The sequence below is a fragment of the Mobula hypostoma genome, chromosome 15 (assembly GCF_963921235.1).
Source record: "Mobula hypostoma chromosome 15, sMobHyp1.1, whole genome shotgun sequence".
NCBI classification, from domain to species: Eukaryota; Metazoa; Chordata; class Chondrichthyes; order Myliobatiformes; family Myliobatidae; genus Mobula; species Mobula hypostoma.
The window spans coordinates 40623634-40644196 of NC_086111.1; the positions used below are offsets into that span (position 1 = coordinate 40623634).

General features: G+C 40.2%; 1 protein-coding gene across 3 annotated transcripts in view; it reads left to right on the forward strand.

Annotated features, from left to right (window-relative positions):
* Positions 1-20563, forward strand: part of LOC134356790 (FERM domain-containing protein 4B-like) — a 222682-nt gene that overhangs the window by 189569 nt on the left and 12550 nt on the right. For all 3 annotated transcript variants that reach the window (XM_063067932.1, XM_063067933.1, XM_063067934.1), the window contains 8 exons: positions 6583-6659; positions 12471-12609; positions 12747-12888; positions 15523-15656; positions 16952-17071; positions 18485-18713; positions 18950-19006; positions 20244-20394. In XM_063067932.1, coding sequence (XP_062924002.1) covers positions 6583-6659; positions 12471-12609; positions 12747-12888; positions 15523-15656; positions 16952-17071; positions 18485-18713; positions 18950-19006; positions 20244-20394 — 1049 coding nt within the window. The remainder of the gene's footprint in view (positions 1-6582; positions 6660-12470; positions 12610-12746; positions 12889-15522; positions 15657-16951; positions 17072-18484; positions 18714-18949; positions 19007-20243; positions 20395-20563) is intronic.

Here is a 20563-nt window from a genome sequence, read left to right on the forward strand (position 1 = left end):
ACAAACTGCTGCAACATTCATGAACTCTGGGACTTGGACTATATTCATTTTTCCTGCGGCTGTATTTGGCTGCTGTCTTGTACATTCTGTGTGATCTGTGCAGTGTATGATTGTTGGTACTGTGTTTTGCACTGACCTGTTATATTTGGCTATATTCATGGTTATTTATATGTGGTTCAATGGCAATTAAACATGAACTTGGACTTGTTAAGTTTGATATGTCCCCAAGCCGTCCTTGTTAGTTAGCTACCTTTTTGTCACCTGATTTATTTCTCTTTTTTCCACCCTGCTGCTTTCATGAATCACCTTGAGTCGTCAGTGTGAGTATTTGTAAACTATTCCAATCATCCCTGACAAAGCCCTGCCTTTTACACCCACATTCCTGATCTTGCTTTGGGTCCATGTGTAACTTACAGGATTCCTGCTAAATACACTTCTGGAGTCCACGTAACTTGCCTGCAAAGGAGGGGCTTTCATTACTGTTTTTGTGGACGGTTCCCTACCCTGCACCACAGAACTTAAACAAATTTCAGTGCCAACTTCTGCTGATAGCTATTCTGTCCGTTCCTTCAAATGTTGGATCCAGCACATTAAAGACCTAATCTTAAGAATTTGAAAGCGTCATCCTTCATTCAGTATCATTAGCCTTGTATACATATTAACCAATTGTTTCCCGTGGTCACTGGCTAAATGTGCTAACCTTGTAAGTGCCATAGAATTTCTCAAGGTACTGGGTTAAAATATCCCTTCAGGGCTTTTACACTGCCCTCATAAGAGACTGTTTCCATGGTTTATGGCACCTGTAAATTCACCAACATCTCAAATCCCAGCAAACATACAGTGCCCATTTTGTGTCAGACCACATTCCTTTGTTATGTATCCTCTTCCAGCAACTCAATATTGTTTGCTGTTGGAAACTAGCAGGTTCTCATTCCAAGAACAGGCAAATGGCTGAACCATGTCATATTTCTTGAGACCATTAACATACCCACCATATTCACTGCTTGCCATCACTACTACTACTTCACAGAGAATATTTATATTTCAATGCTACTGCTCCCAGTGGCAGCAATATTTTCAATGTCACTGTACTCTTAATGGTCACTGTTTGGGAAGGAAAGAGCTATCTTTTGTTAAAAGTTATTTACACAAAACCAACAGCAACAACCAAGCTGCTAGAGCAGTTTAAGCAGGATCTGTGTGGACTAAACTGATGATAATATCTAGGACAATGGTGTATCAAGAGTCATATCATACGTACAACTCTTAAACTACATTTGCATTCCACTATGCCACGCTCTTTTTCCCAGCTTCTGTCCCTTCCTTTCCATTTCTGATGAAGGGTCTCAGCCCGAAACAGCAGCAGTTTATTCCCTTCCATAAATGCTGCCTGACCTGAGCTCTTCCATCATTTTGTGATTGTTGCTCAAGATTTCCAGCATCTGTAGAATCCCTGGTTTCTTTTTCCCTCCTCCCTTCCCCACTCTGCCATCATTCTCGGCCCTCACCCCTTGGAGCAACTTTTGAGTTACTGTATTTGAGGGGCAACTCGGTCAGGGGTGTGGCCTAGCCTTCTGTCACAGTATTTTGTGGACAGGACTGGTTATGAAGAAACCATTTCAGCATTTCCCAGAATATTCTACTAGAAGTATTCCTGGGAAAATTGTTTCAATTTATTTTACAGATCTCACATGCAGCAGAGCACTGATTATTGTAAACCTCAGGTGAGTCATTCCATTCCCATCTGGTCCAAGTATTGAGATTTGCAGGTCAAATGATTAGATGAGAGAAAATTATTTCATTTGGAACAGTCAGCTTATATACTGGCTATCGTCACAGACTGGGGCAATTATCAACCCTGCTCTGAATACAAAACATTATAAATAACTGTTTTCAAAGTATTTCAATTCATACATGAGATAAGAGCATATAGTGGATAACAGTTCATTGGGACATCGGTTAATCGGCACAGCCACTTAGCTGGGACAACTCCTAAAGAACAAAAACTAATCAAGAAAATTGCCAGGATTTCCTTTGTTTATTTGGACACTTTGCCACTTAATTGGGACAAGAGTTTCTGACTAACATTAGTCACATGCATTTGTGTGGCCATTAGACACTGTGCTATGTTTGCAGCAAACAGTTTTTAAATAGCATCAGTTGCATGTTTGTGTGTTTTTTTTTTAAAAAGTGATTTTTGTTACTGATAGTTGGTGAGACATAAGCAGTAAGGCAATTCAGAGCTGGTTTGCTCTCTGCGGGTTCAAGCATTCAGGCCTGGAGATGCCAGAAACAGCCACCACTAAAAATTAAATCATTTCACTACTTCAAGTTAGGAACTATGAAGAATTTGAAGATATTGACATAGACTATGAAGAATTTGAAGATATTGACATCTTGAATGTTACAGTGAAAATGAAGATTTGGAGGATGCAATCATCGAATGCGTTGTATGAAGACAGTCCAGTATCTGCAGGTCCAGGTGTTTGCACTGATTTTGTTTGTTTACAGTCACTCAAAAGAAAATGGCAGTGTGCCCTGGATGAATTCATCTGTTAATAGCTATACAGAATAGTTTTAGAGTGTAGCAGTGTTCATAGTGTTATAATTTGTTCTGTATTATAATTTGTTATTCAGTTAAACGATAGTTTGTCTTATTTTTTAATCCTTGTAACTATTTTCATGAAATTTTGGGCTATTTGGGGCAGTCACTTAATTGACCTTAAGTGTACTGGACCTGATGTCCCAATTAACCAGAAGCAACTGATAATGCATAACACTAGTAAGCCACCTAGGGTCCTGACCATGTGGAGTTTGCACGTTCTCCCTTTAGACCACAGGGTTTCTTCTCACAACCCAAAGCTAAAACAATCCAAAAGTGTGCTGATTGGGTAATTAGCACTGTAAATTGTCTTCCATGTAGGCAGGTGGCAAGAAAATTAAGAGGCAATTGATGGGAAAGTAGGCTATTGGGGAAATAAGTGAGGGAGTGGCAGTGTTCACAGCATTGACGTTGACTTGATGGGCAAAAGGCCTCCTGTATTGTGAGGAGATGGGAATAGGATTGCTAAGGGCCAAACATTCCTGATGTGTGGTTGGAGTTGTATTACTGGTTTGTATGTGATTAGGTCAAATAGACAGAAATTAGATAAATGTTCAAATACTTTATTTTAGATATCGCCCTAAAGGGGAGGTCAGTATGGATCTTAAAACAGTCCTAAGGAGATCTTCCATGTTCATCTCAAAAGGCAGATTTTATTAGGACACCAGGAAAATGCCCTGCTCTTCAAATGTCTAGTGAGATCTTTTCCCTCCACTTTTTCTTAAAGGTTGGGACATTAACATATCATATGGCAAACAGCATTTCCAACTGTTCATTGAAGCCTCAGGCCCCAATCTTGTACTCTGGTTTCTAATGTGATACCACTGAACTAAGGCTAACTCTTCATATTGCACTGATTGTTGTGAGATGTGTGCAGTGTTATTCTATTACTTGCGTATTTTAAAATTCAGGTAAATTTAAATTTCTTTTAATCACCAAATGGTGTACAATCTAAAAGTATTGAAACTCAATGGATTCCTTTAATGTTAGTGTAATTGTTTGTGTATTTAAAAGTTACTGCGTTACATTGTGAATGTGTTAGTAAAGGATTGAGTGAACATCTGTTCTAAAATTCTTCAATAAATTCCAGTCAAATGGATTTATTCTTGGGTACTCGGGCTTGCTGATTTTTCTTTTACTATGGACTCATAAAATCTAACTTTGTACTGGTTTTGCAGGCTGGAGACCAGTTATGGTCAAGGGCATACTGCATGAGAGAACTAACCTCAGCACTTGACTCACTGTTGTTTTAGAGGTTACATCCCTCAGAGTTACTCAGTGGGAGCGTGCCATGACATAGAGAATCCAACCGATCAGAGGTTTCATTTCTGTTCTTAGTTTAGTTTCTTTCTACATGTTTTGGTTAAGAGTTTTCACTAGGGGATCCATACAGTATTGTGTTATACAATGATGCTGTTTGTGTGTGTGTCAACTAGTTTTACTAATCTAGCCATTAATACATTAAACATAATAATACCAGTATTCATTTAATGTTCCATTATTCCAGCAATGTTACCTGACACACTATATCTTAACAATTATACTTATCCTAGTAGTTTAATTATAAAATGTTTCCACTTCATTAATTAAAAATTAACCTACATATTAAATAATAAACTTGACCACACTGCAAGCAAAATCTTAATCCTGAGCTCATTTAGATGTAATTAAGAAAATTAGTTCTGACTTTTTAATCATTTTAATGTCATTTAAAACAAAACTAGTGCAGAGATCGCAGAGACAATTATACTTTTAAAAATGCACTAATCTAAGGAACTACAGGCACAAGATTCTGCATTTGCTGAAAATCTTCACTAGACACACAAAAAGCTGGTGGAACTCAGCAAGTCAATCAGCCGGTCACATAAATACAGCTAAGTGAAACAACGTTCTTTGGGGACCAAGGTCCAAAACACTGTGCATAAATCACATACAGCACTGCCAGTTCAATATCTTGCTCTAGTCCCAGTCAATGAAATTATACTTCTAACTTTTAAACTGGCTAGAGATGTATATCCACGCCAAAGCTGGCTTAAAATAGGGAAATGTAGTTAATGCAGCTTTAAGTTGCGAAGGCATTTCCATATTAGGAAAATAGTGATTTTTTTTTTTGAGACACGTGTTTTTGCAAAGATTAGATCATACGTCAGATTACACTAAAATGGTGTTATGTTATATAGAATAATGACATGTTATGTTATTTAAACTGTATTTTGAGTTTCAAATGCGTCCTAAATTGGAGCAATTTATTTCTCATAATGCTAAATACCTTAATTTACCAGGAGACTGCATTAAAGATATAAAGCCATTAAAGTTTCATCATGACATCTGTGGAATTTCAATTCAGATTAATAACCTGCCAGTTAAAAAAAATAATGACTAGAAAACTATGAATTTTTGGGGGGGGGGGTGGAATATGCTTCAGAGGAGGAAATCCATAGATTTTATCCAATCTAAACTTTTGTGATTTCCAGATGCAGAACAGTGTGTCAATCAACGTGTTTGATTTTGAAATGGTCCAGCAAGTCACTCACTAAATAATTAAGTAGTGGGTGTTAAGTACTGCTTTGCTGGCAACATCCATACCTGAAAAATCAATACATAAAAAAAAATTTCACAGCAGTTTTTCTAGTATCAATGAAACCTACGGGTCTTGGCACTTTCAACAGAGAATCATGATATCAGTTTAGCTGCAGAGTTACTGAAGCAAGTAATAATTAAACTGGTGTTCTGTTCAGCATCCTGTAGAACCAGTTTGGCAAGAGTCTTAGTTACAGACAGCTGACTTCAGCTGATGCCTCCTTGATAGTGCCTCAAGTAAGAATTTTTTGACTGCAAGCATTCAACAAGGAAAGGAATTCCAATGTGGGCTGGTGAGAATTCTGCCAGTATGTTGCAATGTTGATCATGTTCTCACAGTGTTGCAACTGACGTAGCAGGCAACTTTTGACATCGAATATTGCTTCCTCAAGAACAGAAATCTCAGGTGAAATTCTTTCCTGCGTTCCCATTGTAGGCGGATGGAAGCGATTGGCTGCTGGGAGGGACTTCATTAATGACAGAGTTGACATGCTGAAATAGTGGGAGGAGTAAACATACAAATGATTCAGACTCAGTCGAGAGAAGCTGAAACCAGGTTACCGATGTAATACGTACAAGGAAGATCACTGGGATTTTAAACACACAGCAATTCTTGGGACTTTTCTGAAAAGAACTATATGTATAAGTATGTGTAAAACTTAATCTTTTATGAACTGACAAATTGGTGAGCAAGTGTCAATCAGTGTAAGTGTCAATGGTGAGGATAAATTCTTTTGTGTTTTTAGTTCAGTCTTTAATTGGTCGTAACTGTGTGTATCAGAAAGTACTGAGGAGTTAGCACATCCAGGGCTTTAAAATGTAAAAAGTTGGCACTGACTTCTCCTTCCAAAGGATTCCCGAATGTTTGCTTGCAATTACCAATGGAAGACTTTGTAAAGTGATTATTTCCTAAGGCAGCTAAAGTAGATGGTGAATGGCATACTACAGGTACAGGATTTTAAATGATTATCAGACAGCTGAAAAAGTTAGTTGGCAGAGTGTGCTAACAACAATGGAGCATATTATGAAGGAAGGTGGTGGTAATTGATACAAGGAAATTATTGTATTTGCTCTATAGCAACACGGATAATTTATTGAATGGAGCGTTGTTTTATTGATTGGTTCTGCTTATAGACTTCCAGTCCTTCAATTTGTTTTTTAACAAAATAAACATTATTCATAATACAAATTATTTTTTAAGAATAAACTATTCAATGACTTTTCATATTTTTACCTTCATATTCAGTTCTTTCTGTCCTGTTATGTTGTATTCCTACACATCAATATCATTGCTGCCACTCATGGCATTCTAGGGTGGTTGTCATTCATTTAATCAAATGCAGTTATCACATCAGTTTTGCATTTTATACTCAAGCTTTCTGTTGTGTTTTTTTTGGTAGATTTTCCAGTGGAAACAACTTGAAAATTTGTATTTTCGTGAAAAGAAATTTGCAGTTGAAGTTCACGATCCCCGCAGGTAAAGAGGTTCCTTGTTTGCCATCACACTTAAAATTTGTTTTTGTTCATGAACATATCTCATTCATTAAAGTGTTGCAGCCTTTTAATTGTAAGTTTTGTTACAAATATCCTTATAGAAACTAAATGTGATGCTGAAGCAATTACGAATAATTCTTTAAAAGGCAATTCTTCAAAACTTCCAAGAATTAATTTTAATTATACGCCTAAAATTTGAATTCAGTCCATTGGTCTGCCCTTGGGAATCAGAATCAGGTTTATTATCACTGGCATACGTCAGGAAGTTAGTTGTTTGCAGCAACCTTGCAGTGCAATGCATAAAATATACTATAAACCACAAGAAATATGAAATATATTATTTAAAAAATTAATCAAGTAGTGCAAAAAGAAGGCAAAAATAGTGAGATGGTGTTCATGGTTCATTGTCTGTTCAGAGGGGAAGAAGCTGTTCCTGAAACATTGAATTTGTGCCTTCAGGCTCCTGTACCACCTCTCTGGTAGTAATGAGAAGAGGGAATGTCCTGGGTGGTCAGAGTCTGTAATGATGGATGCCATCTTTTTTGAAGCATTTCCTCGATATGGGGAGGATGATGCCTATGATGGAGCTAGCTAAGTTTACAATCCTGTGCAGCTTTTTCTGATCCTCTGCAGTGCCCCCCCGCCCCACGGTCGGTGAGACAACCAGTTAGAATGTTATCCATGGTGCACCTCTAGAAATTTGCTAGAATCTTTGTTGACATACCAGATCCCCTCAAACTCCTAATGAAGTATAGCCACCGGTGGGCCTTCTTCGTAATTGCATCAACATGTTGGGTTCAGGATCAATCTTCAGTGATGTTAGCACCTGGAAGCTTGAAGCTACTCACCCTTTCCACTGCTGATCCCTCGATGACAACTGGTATGTGTTCCTTCAACCTCCCCTTACTGAAGCCCACAATCAATTCCTTGGTCTTAGTGATGCTAAGTGCAAGGATGTTGTTGCTGCGACACCACTCAACCAGCTGACCTACCTCATTCCTGTACGACTCTTAGCACCATCTCGAGATTCTGCCATCAACACTTGTGATCCCAGCAAACTTATAGTTGGTGTTTGCACTGTGCATAGTCACACAGTCATAGACAAACAGCAGTTGCTTTTATTGACTCAACTCCATCCTTTCCTCCCTCCAACTTTTATATCTTGTATTTATTTCATTTTTACTATATTAATAGTTGCACCTGTTATAGCTATCCATCATTGCTAGCCATTGTTGGCTTCCTGTTCCAAATGTGTTAAAGTTAATAATGCTTGTGCTTGTCTTTAATGCTTGCATGGTCTCATCCCCTGGTGTTTATCAGTGTGCCACTTCCAGCACGTTCTGCTCCTCTTGTCTCTCTGGGTGCTTCTCCTTAACCCACCACCAGAAAAATGCTGTGGTGTTCAAGGTGATTTTTTTCAGATGAGATGAAGAAAAGGCACAAGGGTTTTTGTTAGCTACGGTACTTAGGCACGTGTCTAGTTAGGGTATTATGCACAGTACTTTAGAAATTTTATGTATTCCTCTGTACTGCCGCAAAAAAGAACAAATTTCATGACCTGTATGATAGACCTGATTCTGATATGGGTCTTTATAGTGGACTGAGAGTGGGAAGGGGGCAGGCAGAGGGGAATCATGGTTGGGGAAAAAGGGGGAAGGGAGAGGGAAGCACCAGAGAGACGGACATTCTGTAATGATCGATAAGCCAGTTGTTTGGAATCGAATGACCTTGCTTGGTGTCTCAGGGCTGGGTGTGTCTACACCCACGCCACCTCCCCACCCCAGGCATGTTTTCTGTGCCACCAGTCCCACACCCTTCCTGTGGTGCTCCACCGTCGCCATTCCTAACTTCCTCTGCTCTAGCCAGATTTACGAACTCGCTCTCTGCTCCACGTTGATGAGTACAGTATTATCCAAAAGTCTTGGGCACCCCAGCCCTATATATGAGCTTAAGACTTTTGCACAGTACTGTAGAAGAATAGTTGGAGAAGGTGTCGTGAAGAAAGTTGAGAGGAGATAAGGTCAGCAAAGAAATGTTCGTATTAACTGATGTTACAATGATTAAGGACACAAAGTAGGAGATAATCACTGATTTCAAAAGGAAATTAAATATGCGTGAGGAAAATAAATTTGCAAGGGAATGGGACTGACAGAACAGACCTTCAGAGAGTGGTACGGACTGGGTTGGTTGAACAGTTGATTCCAGTACTGTCATGGCTCCGTTCCAAATGACATCACTGTCCATTAGGTGGATGTAAAACAAGTTTGCACTTTCAGGAAAGTGATATCTATTCTTCTACCAATATCTGTAACTAGTTTGTTAGCTTTTGGTTTGAACCTTGCTGTGCCTGGTTTGGTGACCATGTTTCCAGTGTAATGTCCGTGACTCTCTCGGTTTGAAAGTATCTTTGGACATGTTGAAATTGTTGAAGGTACCTTATCGATGTTATTTTCTCTGATGAGGGGTCTTTTCCCAAAACGTTGACTCTTTATTCCTCTCCATAGATGCTGCTTGACCTGCTGAGTTCCTCCAGCATTTTGTGTGTGTTGCCGTGTAGAATCTCTTGTGTTTGTTATTTTTCTCTTTTGGGCGGAAGAGTTCCTACTCCCTAGAATTCCCTTTCCAAGCTAGTTTGCCTACTCTCCAAATCCAATCTGTCACCGAAGTTTTCATCATTTTTGGAAGTTTTCAATTTAAATTGTTCTATAGTGGCTATACTTGCATGTCAGCTTTGTCGGGTCTTGCCTTTTATAAGCTAAAGCTTTGTCTCCTGAATCAGGTTCTCCTTTTGTCGAGCTCTAGTGGTGCAATCAGTCAGTGCAAGGCACACGGTGGAGAATTGCCAAAGCGAGCGTTAGCCTCCAGAGCAAGTGTGGTTTTTGGCAGCATGGTAGTATAACAGATGGTGTAACGCTTTCACAGCACCAGCGACCTACGTTCAATTCCCATTGCTATCTGTCAGGAGTTTTTTTTAACATTCGCCCTGTGATCGCATGGATTTTCTCTGGGTGCTCCAGTGTCCCCTCGCTTTCCAAAGATGTCCGGATTGGTAGCTTAATTGGTCACATGGGCAGCACGAGCTCGTTGAGGCAAAGGGTCTGTTACCATGTCATACCTCTAAGTAAATAAAACAAATTCACAATCACCTCTCTCTATTGTCTGACATTTGCTTTTTGTCCTCTTGAGTCCTCGGAATTAGTGTTCTGTTGCAGCATTGTTTTCTACCTTCAAGTTCATCCATGTGTCCCTGATCACCTGATTTACCCTGCGCAAATTGTACTTCAGCTGCCTCTGTCCTGCCCACTGGATTTCTCTCCCTTTATTCAGCTGTTTCTCCATGGAAACCCAGCTGTCTAAACTCAAGTATTTGTAGCCCAGAAGACTTTCTGCAGCACTGCTTCAATATTCATTGTGGTCATTTATGCAGCTAAGTTTCCAGAGGGCAGGGCTATTTTTCTGGAGTCAAAAGTTCAATTCTGATAGTGCCCATGAAACACCGATCTTGTCCTAAGAACTTATCTGATTCAGTGATGTTCTAAACCTTTCGATAACCAGCCCAGACTGTGTGTGACTCAAAACCCACAGAGAAACTTTGGATTGCAACTTTAAAGAATATATGCCACTTGTATTCCCTCAGAGGAACATTTTTAAAATTCAGAATGAAGGACACCTGTATTCCACTCTGCTGTCCTGAATTATCTCCAATGAATTAAGGTTCTTAACTGCCCTCTGATGTGGCCAAGGGGCAATTGTGATGAACAGGACACAGCCGCCTTGTCAGCAACATGTTCATCTAGTAAACAACACAGTTAAAAGTTTTGTTGTAGATCACCTCAGATTGTATGGTAGCCAAACAGATGCAATCTATTTTCTGCATTCCGTCTTTTCTGCCAGAGTTATTTTTGGGGGAAAAGCATCGTAACAAATGCTTCCATGCACTGGCTTCTGGCCAATTTAAACTAAACTCCTGAAGAAAACAATAAAATTAAGGAAAGTGTGATTACTCAACCACTATCTGTGGGCCTGGAGGAGGGAAAAAATAACCGAAGGAAGAGTTAGCTGTTGAAATGAACATTTTTTCTTATTTACTGCTTGATCTATTGGTAATTCAAATATTTTGCAATTGATCATATTGTTCCTAATAATTTCTTGATGTTAACTGACAGAAATTAATCTAGAATTTCTGTGGCAGTGGATGAAAGAAAAGGAGTGTCACTGGTGTTTGTGGCAGAGAAACCCCCCAACCCCCACCCCTCAGAAACCATATAGTCACAGGGAGAATGTACATATTTCTTACAGACAGCCACTGGAAAGGTGGTTCCTGGCACTGTAAAGTGCCTGCATTAACTGCTATGCTACCGTGACACCCTTAGGAATGAGATGACTTATAACATAAAAGTTTTCCAGGGAATTGTTAAACAATATTTGAAACCAGTCAAACTTCCCTAGTTGCAGGGATTGGTGGCGAGTCAGTTGTGTATCATCTCTTTAAATGATTTAGATAAACTGATCAGCAAATGTGCAGGTGGCACCATGTTTAGGAACATGGTGGACAGCAAGGAAGGTTATCAAAGCTTGTAAAAGTGATCTGGACCAGCTGGGAAAAATGGACTGAAAAGTGGCAGATAGAACTTAATGCAGTCAAGTGTGAGGTGTTATACTTAAGGAGGACAAACCAGTGTCAGATTTGCGCTGTGAGTGGTAGGGTACTGAGGTGTGTGGTAGAACAAAGGGATTGGGAATACAAATCCATAATTCCTTGATAATGGCTTCACAGGTAGGGAGAGTCGTAAAGGAAGCTTTTGGCACATTGGCCTTCCTAATTCAGGGTATTGAGTACATTTATTTAAATAAGGTATTATTTATAATAAGATATGATTTGAAGTTTTGAGTGCAGTTCTGGTCATTTGCCTACAGGAAAGTTGTCAATAAGCTTGAAAGAATGCGGAGAAAATTTGTAAAGATGTTACCAAGACTTGAGAACCCAAGTATGGTGAAAGGTTGAATAGGTCTTTATTTCCTGGAGTGCAGGAAAATCAGGGAAGATCTCTTATATGTATACAAAATTGAGGGGTATAGATAGCATATAGGCTTTTTATGGAGGTTGGGTGAGACTAAGGCTAGAGGTCATAGGTTAAGGGGGAAAGGTGAAATACTTAAGGGGAATCTGTGCCAGAACTACTTCCCTCAGGGGGTGGTGAAAGTGTGGAATGAGCTGCCGGTAGAGGTCGTAGATGCAAGTTCAGTTGCAACACTCGAGAAGTTTGGATGGGTACATGGATGACAGAGGTATGAAGGGATACAGCTGAGGCAAGTGCAACAAACGGCGGGAATTAGTGATTTGAACCACTGTGCTGGAGGTGGATTTGTCAACTGCTGCAGGCATCTTGTGCCAGCTGATAATGGAGCATTCTCTCCCCACTCCTTCCCATCGTTTCGAGCCACAACAGTTGGGGGCTGGGTCAAACCAAACCAAACCGAACTGAATTAGCGAGGACAACTTTTGGCCATTCTTCCCATGCCTGCCAACTCCCCCCTCAGAGCTGTTTTATGTGATCCTCGCACAAACTCCCGTTGTTTGGTTCATTTCTGGCATGAAGAACATGGGGTTAGATCCAGTTCCTAGGAACATAATCCTGTCGTAGCACAGTAACTGTCTGTGCTCATTGGCAGTGTTCAATATCCTTGTATTTAAATTAAGTTGGACGTCATATTCCTCCGTGATTTCATTTTGTTATATATGCTGCAAATCTGTACTTTTGGAAGCAAATGGCAATGATTCCTGTTTTTGCAGAGTTCCATTATCAAGAAGAACGTTTGGGCAGACGGGTTTGGTAGTAAATACATGGTATGCAAGTGCCTCACTGATCAAATCCATTTGGGTGATGGCAATAAGTCAACATCAATTCTACCTGGACAGGAAGCAAAGCAAGGTCAGTGGTTGATGGGGCAATTGGGTTGTAACTTAAATGTTGATATGCAGATTTAATTTCTGTTGATAATTCATTAACCCCACCCCTCCTTGTGACTTCTAAGGAGATCATTTTAATATTTCTTTTCCCTCCTACAGGCAAAGATCCCTTCAGCAAGAAGTCTCAGCGATATTGCAATGGACTTGACTGACACTGGAATACCTAAAGCTTCTAAACTGGCAAATGAGGATCGAAAAAATCCAATTATAACAGCTAGTAATGGCAGCCTAATCTCCTCAGGTAAACTATTTGCTAGGCATGTTCTCAACATCCCATCAAAGGTGTTTCAGCAATCATTAACAATTTTCTAGAAGTACCTGCTTTTACGTGTATGTGGTATAGAGTCATAGTGTAGGGTACAGCACAGAAACAGGCCCTTCAGCCCATCTAATGCATGCTAAATCACTGAAACTGCCTGCTCCCATCAATCTGCACTGGGATCATAGCCTTCCATACCGCCACCATCCATTTAGCTATCCAAACTTTTTAATGTTGAAATCGAGCTTGTGTGCACTGCTTGTGTTGGCAGCTCATTCGACACTCTCTCGACCTTCTGAGTGGAAAAAGTGTCCCCTCATGTTCCCCTTAAACTTTTCAACTTTCACCCTTAACCCATGACCTCTAGTTGTAGTTCCACCCAACCTTAGTGAAAAAAGCCTACTTGCATTTACCTTATCTATACACCTCATAATTTCATATACCTCTATCAAATATGTCCTTATTCTGCTACATTCCAAGGAATAAAGTCCTAACCTATTCAATCATTCCTTATAACTCATGTCGTCCAGACCCGGCAACGTTCTTGTAAATTTTCTCTGTACTCTTTAACCCTATTTTCATCTTTCCTGTAGTAGGTGACCAAAACCGCACACAATACTCCAAATTAGGCCTTCTACGACTTCAACATAACATCCCATCTCCTATCGATAGTGCACTGATTTATGAAGGCCAATGTACCAAAAGCTTTCCTTATGCCCCTATCTACCTGTGACACCACTTTCAATAAATTATCGAGTTCTACTCATAGATCCCTTTGTCTACAACAGTCCTCAGTGTCCTACAGTCACTGTGTAAGACCTGCCATTGTTGTTCATGCTGAAATGCAACATCTTGCACTTGTCTGCATTAAATTCCATCTGCCATTTTTCAGCACATTTTTCCAACTTGTCCAGATTCCACGGCAAATTTTGATAGACCTCCTCGCCATCCAATACACCCCCAATCTTTGTGTCACCTGCAGATTTACTGGTCCAGTTAACCACATTATCATCCAGATCATTGATATAGATGACAAACGACAACAGACCCAGCACTGATACCCTGCGGCACTCCACTAGTCACAGGCCTCCAGTCAGAGCGGCAACCATCTACTAGCGCTAAGAATCCCTTTGGATTTTTCTTCACCTTGTCTGTTGGGGAAACCATGTGTCACCTTTTAGTCCTCCTGATTTCTTTCTTAAGTGTTCTCTTGTCTTATTTATACTCCATTAGTACCTCATTTGTACCTGCCGGCCTGCCTATACCTGCTATGCACCTCTTTTGTTTTCTTAACCAGGACCTCAATATCTCTCAAAAATCAAGGTTCCCTACACCTGTTAGCTTTGCCTTTTATTTTGCCAGGCACATACAAGCTTTTTACTCTCAAATGTCAGTTTTGGAGGCCTCCCACTTGCCAAGTACACCTTCACCAGAAAACAGCCTTTCCTAATCCACACTTGCCAAATCCTTTCTGAAACCATCAATGTTGGCCTTCCTCCAAATTAGAATCTCAGTCTGCAGACCTGATCTATCTTTTTCCCTATTTACTTTGAAACTAATGGGGTTATCACGAGATGCACAGTGTTCCCCAATGCAGATTTCTGTCACCTTCCCTGATCAAGTATCCCACACTCTGTCGTTGGAACCTCTAGGTACTGACAAAGGAAATTTTCCTGAACACGTTTGGCTAACTCTAGTCCCAGTCAATACATGGAAAATTAAAATCACCTAGTATCACAACCTTTTGTTTATTGCAGCAGTCTGCGATCTCTGCAAATTTATTCCTCTAAATCCTGCAGACTGTTGGGTAGCATAGTTTTATATTTGTAGCCAAATATATATATATTAGAACAAAACTAGCCTCATGAAATCTTAAAATATTATTAGAGACGATATGTCATATCCAGTGAGACTGTGTTAGGGTCGGCTCAACCTAAGCATTGTTGCTAGCTTTGTCCTTACAGATGCTCAATCATCTGTGAAAATCAATAGGTGGAGACAGCTTCTGATGATAATGCAATGTATTGATTTCAAGTTCCAGTTAATGGAGTCTTTACAACACAAGAGACTGTAATTCTTTATATCTAAATTGATTTTGTTTTCATTTTCAATATCCAATTAATTTAAGCTTTAAGGCAGTGTGTACAGGTACATATATTGTGCAGAATGAGATTCATCTTTAAGGTTTGAAAATAGGAGGATTTGATTGCTTTTTTTATAAATCAAGTTCGTTCTTACAAAACTCTGTAGTGTTAAATTGCTTTCCATTTGAGAATGGCTAGGATTCCTGGTAGTTTTAAAATGAAAATCTGCAGTTGGTAATCTGCAAGGTATTATTTATTGGCACGTGTGCCAAGAGCGTGATGAAAGACTGCCAAACACTGCATGGAGCTGATATACCTATAAGTTAGTAGTAACAATGTCCCTCATGCCAGATTCTGCATTCCGTTTTGACTGACCACACAAAGACCCCTTCAAATCCTGAAGGGAGCACATCTGTTGTTCGAGCGGTTCTGCATTATGCTGTTTTGAATCTACAAGAACACAGCCTTATTACATATAGTAACCTTCATGTCGTTTAGATGTGACCAGTAACAATGGCATGCATCCGTTTAGGTTCTCAGGATTCTGAAGTCAGTGATGAACTCAAGAAAGAAAAACTTATTGAATTGAAACAGCGTCGAAGTGCTTTGGAAGATGCCCTCAACCAAAGAACAGAAGAACTAAAGAAGATCTGTTTGCGAGAAGCAGTAAGTATAACCTTGTAAACATGCGATCAATGTTTTCTGTACTCTGCTACTTTAAATAGGTCTCATCATTGCAAATGTTCAACTGTTTCTTTGTGTTTCTTTTATGACTGTAATTTGTGTCAGCTGTGTCTCGGTAGCGTTTCTCCTCTGAGTCAGAAGGGTGGATGTTCCCCTCCCACTCAAAAAAGCTTGAGCTTAAAATTTGTGTTGACAGCACTGAGGGAGTCAACAATCGAGCAGGTTGAGCCTACACTCATTGGAGTTCACAAGATTAAGAAAAAAATACTTCTGAAACATGTATTCAGAGGAGACAGAAGACTGCGGATTCTGTAATCTGCAACGACATGCTGTCTGCTGGAGGAACTCGGCAGCATCTGTGTGGGACGGGAGTAATGAATCTCAGTCATGCCTAAAATGTCAACAATTCATTTTGCCCTCACAGATGCAACTTGAGCTGCTGAGTTCCTCCACCAGATTGCTTGTTTATTGCCCTTGCATTCTGAGGGGGCTTGAGAAATTAGATGCTGCAAGGATGCCCCTCTTGAGGGGAACCTAAACCCAAGCAACACAGTTTCAGAATATTCCGACGAGAATAAGGAAGAACTTATTTTCTTAGGGGTCGTTGAATCTTTGAATTCTCTGCCCAGAGAGTTATGGATGAGGTCAGTTGAATATGTTCAGAGCTAAGATCTTGGGATTGTCATGGCTCCTCTGTGGAGGGACGGGCAGGACAGTGTAAGTTGAAGCTTGATGATCTATCGTCTAAGGTCTCATCAAATTGCTCCAGAGTCTGAATGGTCCTCTCCTGAATATGTTTATGAATGTGACCCTGATGATGAATTAAACTCAGTGCTGGTATCTTTCACAATTGTTGTCCATTGAGCAGGACCTGAAACTAGGTAATCCAGTTATTGTTGCTTCACTGTTAGTGGAGATGCTAGAGACTGTAGCTGCAGGACTCTGGAGCGACAAACAAGATGCTGGAGGAGCTCAACAAGTCGGGTCAAGATTTCAAACCGTATTCTCCACTGAAATTCCAGATGAAGGGTCTAAACCCGAAACGTTGACTGTCCATTTCCTCCCATAGGTGCTGCTTAATCTGCTAAATTATTCCAGCATCCTCTTTGTTTTGTTAGTGGGGCCATAGTGCAAATTGTTTACCAGCTTCCCCAGATAACAGCAAAGGCCCCTCTTCAGAAGTATTGATTGCATTTTTTGGATGCCCTACAGTTTGGGGAAAAAAAAAACTCTTTATAAATGCCAATTCTCATTTTTCTTGCTGCTTTCCATTTTAGGAATTAATAGGAAAGCTACCAAAAGAATATCCACATACCTTGGGAGAAGAGCTCCCACGTGTCAGACGACGAGTAGGTACAGCTTTCAAACTGGATGACACCCTACTGCAAAGTGAGCAGGCAAGTACCCAAACGACAATGTGACTGATTGGAAATAACAAAACAAAAATGTTGCATTACGAAAGCCATACTTCACCTTTAATTTCACCCCGTACTTTTAAGCCTTGAAGCTAGTTAATTGTGAAGATGAAAGTGTGTTTGGAGTTCTGTGCCACAGGTTCAGCAGCAAGTGGCATTCTTTAGCCATGAGATCACACAGACTGCACTCTTGCCAAAAATTTGCCCTGCCCTAAATTTCTTTTCTCAGCAGGTGCAAAGGATATACAATCCACTGTGAGAAGTTCAGCTGACAATTTCTCTTTGCTGCCCTCACCCTCTGTGTCCCCCGCCCACACCGAAAAAAAAAAACCCACTCCCAGCCACAGGCTAGATTAAATCACAGGCTCTCACATTTATTATATACAAATATAGCTCTTTTATTGAACAACGACTGGAGATAATTTTTCACCGTGCATACCAGCAGATGATTGTCATCAGGAGAAGAATGTTAATGTTGAAACGACATTGGCACATCGTTATGGGTGCGGGAAATCATTTTGCGGAACAGCCTTAATTTATCAGGAAAATAAATACGCACGAAGTCGGCCGCATTTATTGCTCATTAGAAGGTGTTCTCAGAAGATTGTAATGTTGATTGTAGGATTTTTACATGTCAGTTTAAAGCTGAGTTGAAATGCCGGTTTAAAGTAGAGTAGAAATGTGTCCCTAGTTGGTAGTGCTGAAGTACCACACTGCAATCTGCCTCCAAAGTTGTTTCATTAACTTTCATAGAGTCAAAATCCTATGCCCTTCAGTCCACAGCTGACCATTGGACTGCCAGTCCTTGCCCCTCTTGCTGCAGCCAAGTCTCACTAATGGCCACAATATCATAATGCCACATGTTGATCCATGCTCTTAAATTCATCAGTCTTGCCTGTAGTTCACCTTGCAGTGAAATAGAAGCAGCACAACTCTGGATATTAGCACCACTGTGCTCATTGCCAGTCAATTTTTGTCTTTGCTTGTAGGCTCATCATCTACCTTCCCCACAGCCACTCCACTCGGTGTTCTGTCAACTTAGTTCTTACCCCTTACACTCTAGATTAACCTCCCTCCAACACCCCCCACACTAGTAAGGATATTGGTCCCCCTCCAGTTCAGGTGCAAAGTGTCCTGGTTATATAGCTTCCACTTTCCTTGGAGGAAAACCCAATGATCCATCAATCTGAAGCCTTCCCTCCAGCACCATCTCCTTCGCCATGTGTTAAACTGCGCTCTCTTTCTACTACTTTGCCTCGTAACACTAACGTTCAGAGGCGTGTTAAAATGAGTTGCGACAGATACACAAAACATTCATTGCCTGCTAATCAGATGTGAATTTCTAGGTGGCAATGAGATTAAATGGTAATTTATCTGTTACTATCTGTGTTGTAGGATCCAAATTTACAAGATCTGGAGAGCAAGTTTGTCATCCAGCAGAAAATTGTGGAAGCTGCAAAGAAATTAGCCAGTGACCCTGAAAAATGCAAGAACCTTAAAAAGAAGAGAAAACAGGACTACATTGATGCTTTGAAAAAGCTTCAAGAGATAGAGAATGCCAGTAATGAGTACAGAATAAAATGTGGACGGAAACCTGTTCAGAGAGCCTCCCTCATAATTCCAGGTAATAAACAAATGACTAATCCACTTCCACTTTTTTTAAATGATGGCATTTTAAATAATAATCAGTTTAGCTGAAGAATTTCTCACCATTTGTGAGGAGGAATAGTAATAAATTTTCCAGAAAATATGATAATAGCATGTGCTTTTCTCAGCAAAAATTCAGTAGGCAATATTGGTTTTGCTGATTCAACCACTCATGAATCATTTCACTTTTTACCCCCACCCCCCCACGTATAGATGAGGTCATACCCTCAGAAACCAGTTCTTTGTCGGACACAAATACAGCAGATGATGGTAAGTTGTGAAAGCACACAAGTTAAAATGCTGTTATATGTACAATGTCACCATGTGCCCAATGTGCTTTAACACCAAGGATCCAGTTTAACCTGTGCATTCCTGATGCGGGGTCTCAACCCAAAAACATTACCTATCCCCCTGCTTCACAGATGTTGCTGCACTGAGTTCCTCCGGCAGGATTTCTTTTTGCTCCACATTCCAGCATCCTTGTGTCTAGTTAACCAGTGTGTGTTTTTTGCATGGTAAGTTGCACAAGTAAGTTCAAAACTTACATTCCTTTGAGGAAGAACAATTTTCGAAATTGAATTTACAATATCATTCGGAAGTGAAATTAGTTGGGATTTTTTTTTATCATTTTGTCCTTGCAAGGGATTTTGTGAGTGATTTTATCAAATAAGAGGTGGTATTAGCATAGCTGTGTGCAGGTCCCCAGGCCATTCATCTTAGGCACACCCCATCGGTGGATACCAGTGGAATGAGCAGCAGCAGCTGTGGACTGTTTTCTGTGTGAGTTGGTACTTGCGTAGCAGAACAATGTGTTCGAGCAGCACTCTTCACAACATGCAATCATTGGCCACTTTACTAGGTACTTTCTGTACTTAATACAGTGGTGGCCGATTGTAGGTTCGTGCTGTTCTGCATACCGCTGTTGTAACGCCTGGTTATTCGAGTTGCTGTTAGCTGGAGCCCATCTGCCCTTTCTATTTAACAAGGTGCTGTGCACTGAACTGCCACTCACTGGATTTTTTTTTACTTCTCACACTATTCTCTGTAAACTCCAGAGCAGAGGTTCTCAACCTTTATGCCATGGACCAATACCCTTAAGCAAGGGGTCCATGCTCCCCAGATTGGGAACCCCTGCACTAGAGACTTGTGCAGGAAAATCCCAGGAAACCAACTGTTTCTGAGATACTCAAACCATCCCGTTTGACATCAGCAATCATTCTACAGTCAGTCACTTAGATCATATTTTCTCCCCCATTCTGATGTTTGATTTGAACAGCAATTGAACCTCTTGACCATGTCTGCATGCTTTCATGCATTGAGTTGCTGCCATATGATTGGTTGATTAGATATTTGCATCAACAAGCAACTGTACAAGTGTACCTTATAATGTGGCCATTGAGTGTAGGTCATGATCTAAATGTTAAATTGTAATACTGTTTGCAAATCAATTCAAACCAGTTTTCAGTAGTTCATAATTTCTAAAGTGACCTATTGATTGTAATGGCAGATGATGTGCGTATTATGCAAAGGAAAAGATCCTTTTCGAGCCAGCAACCTCCAAGGCCGGTTCCACCACAGTCTCTCGAACTGAGACAGAGTCGACAAAGGAGGAGTTCTGCAAGTGAACAGTTTCATGATAAAGCACACATCCATCCTAGGTAAAGCATGCTCTGATTCATAGTGTATCTGTGACTGTTCGTGTTCAAAATGAGAACTATTTTTTTCATGATTCATCAAAGTTTGCTGCATTATACATTTGTGTTTACCTTGTTTCATTTAACCAGTCATTTAAAACACAAGCGTAGAAAGGAACAGTATTAGACACAG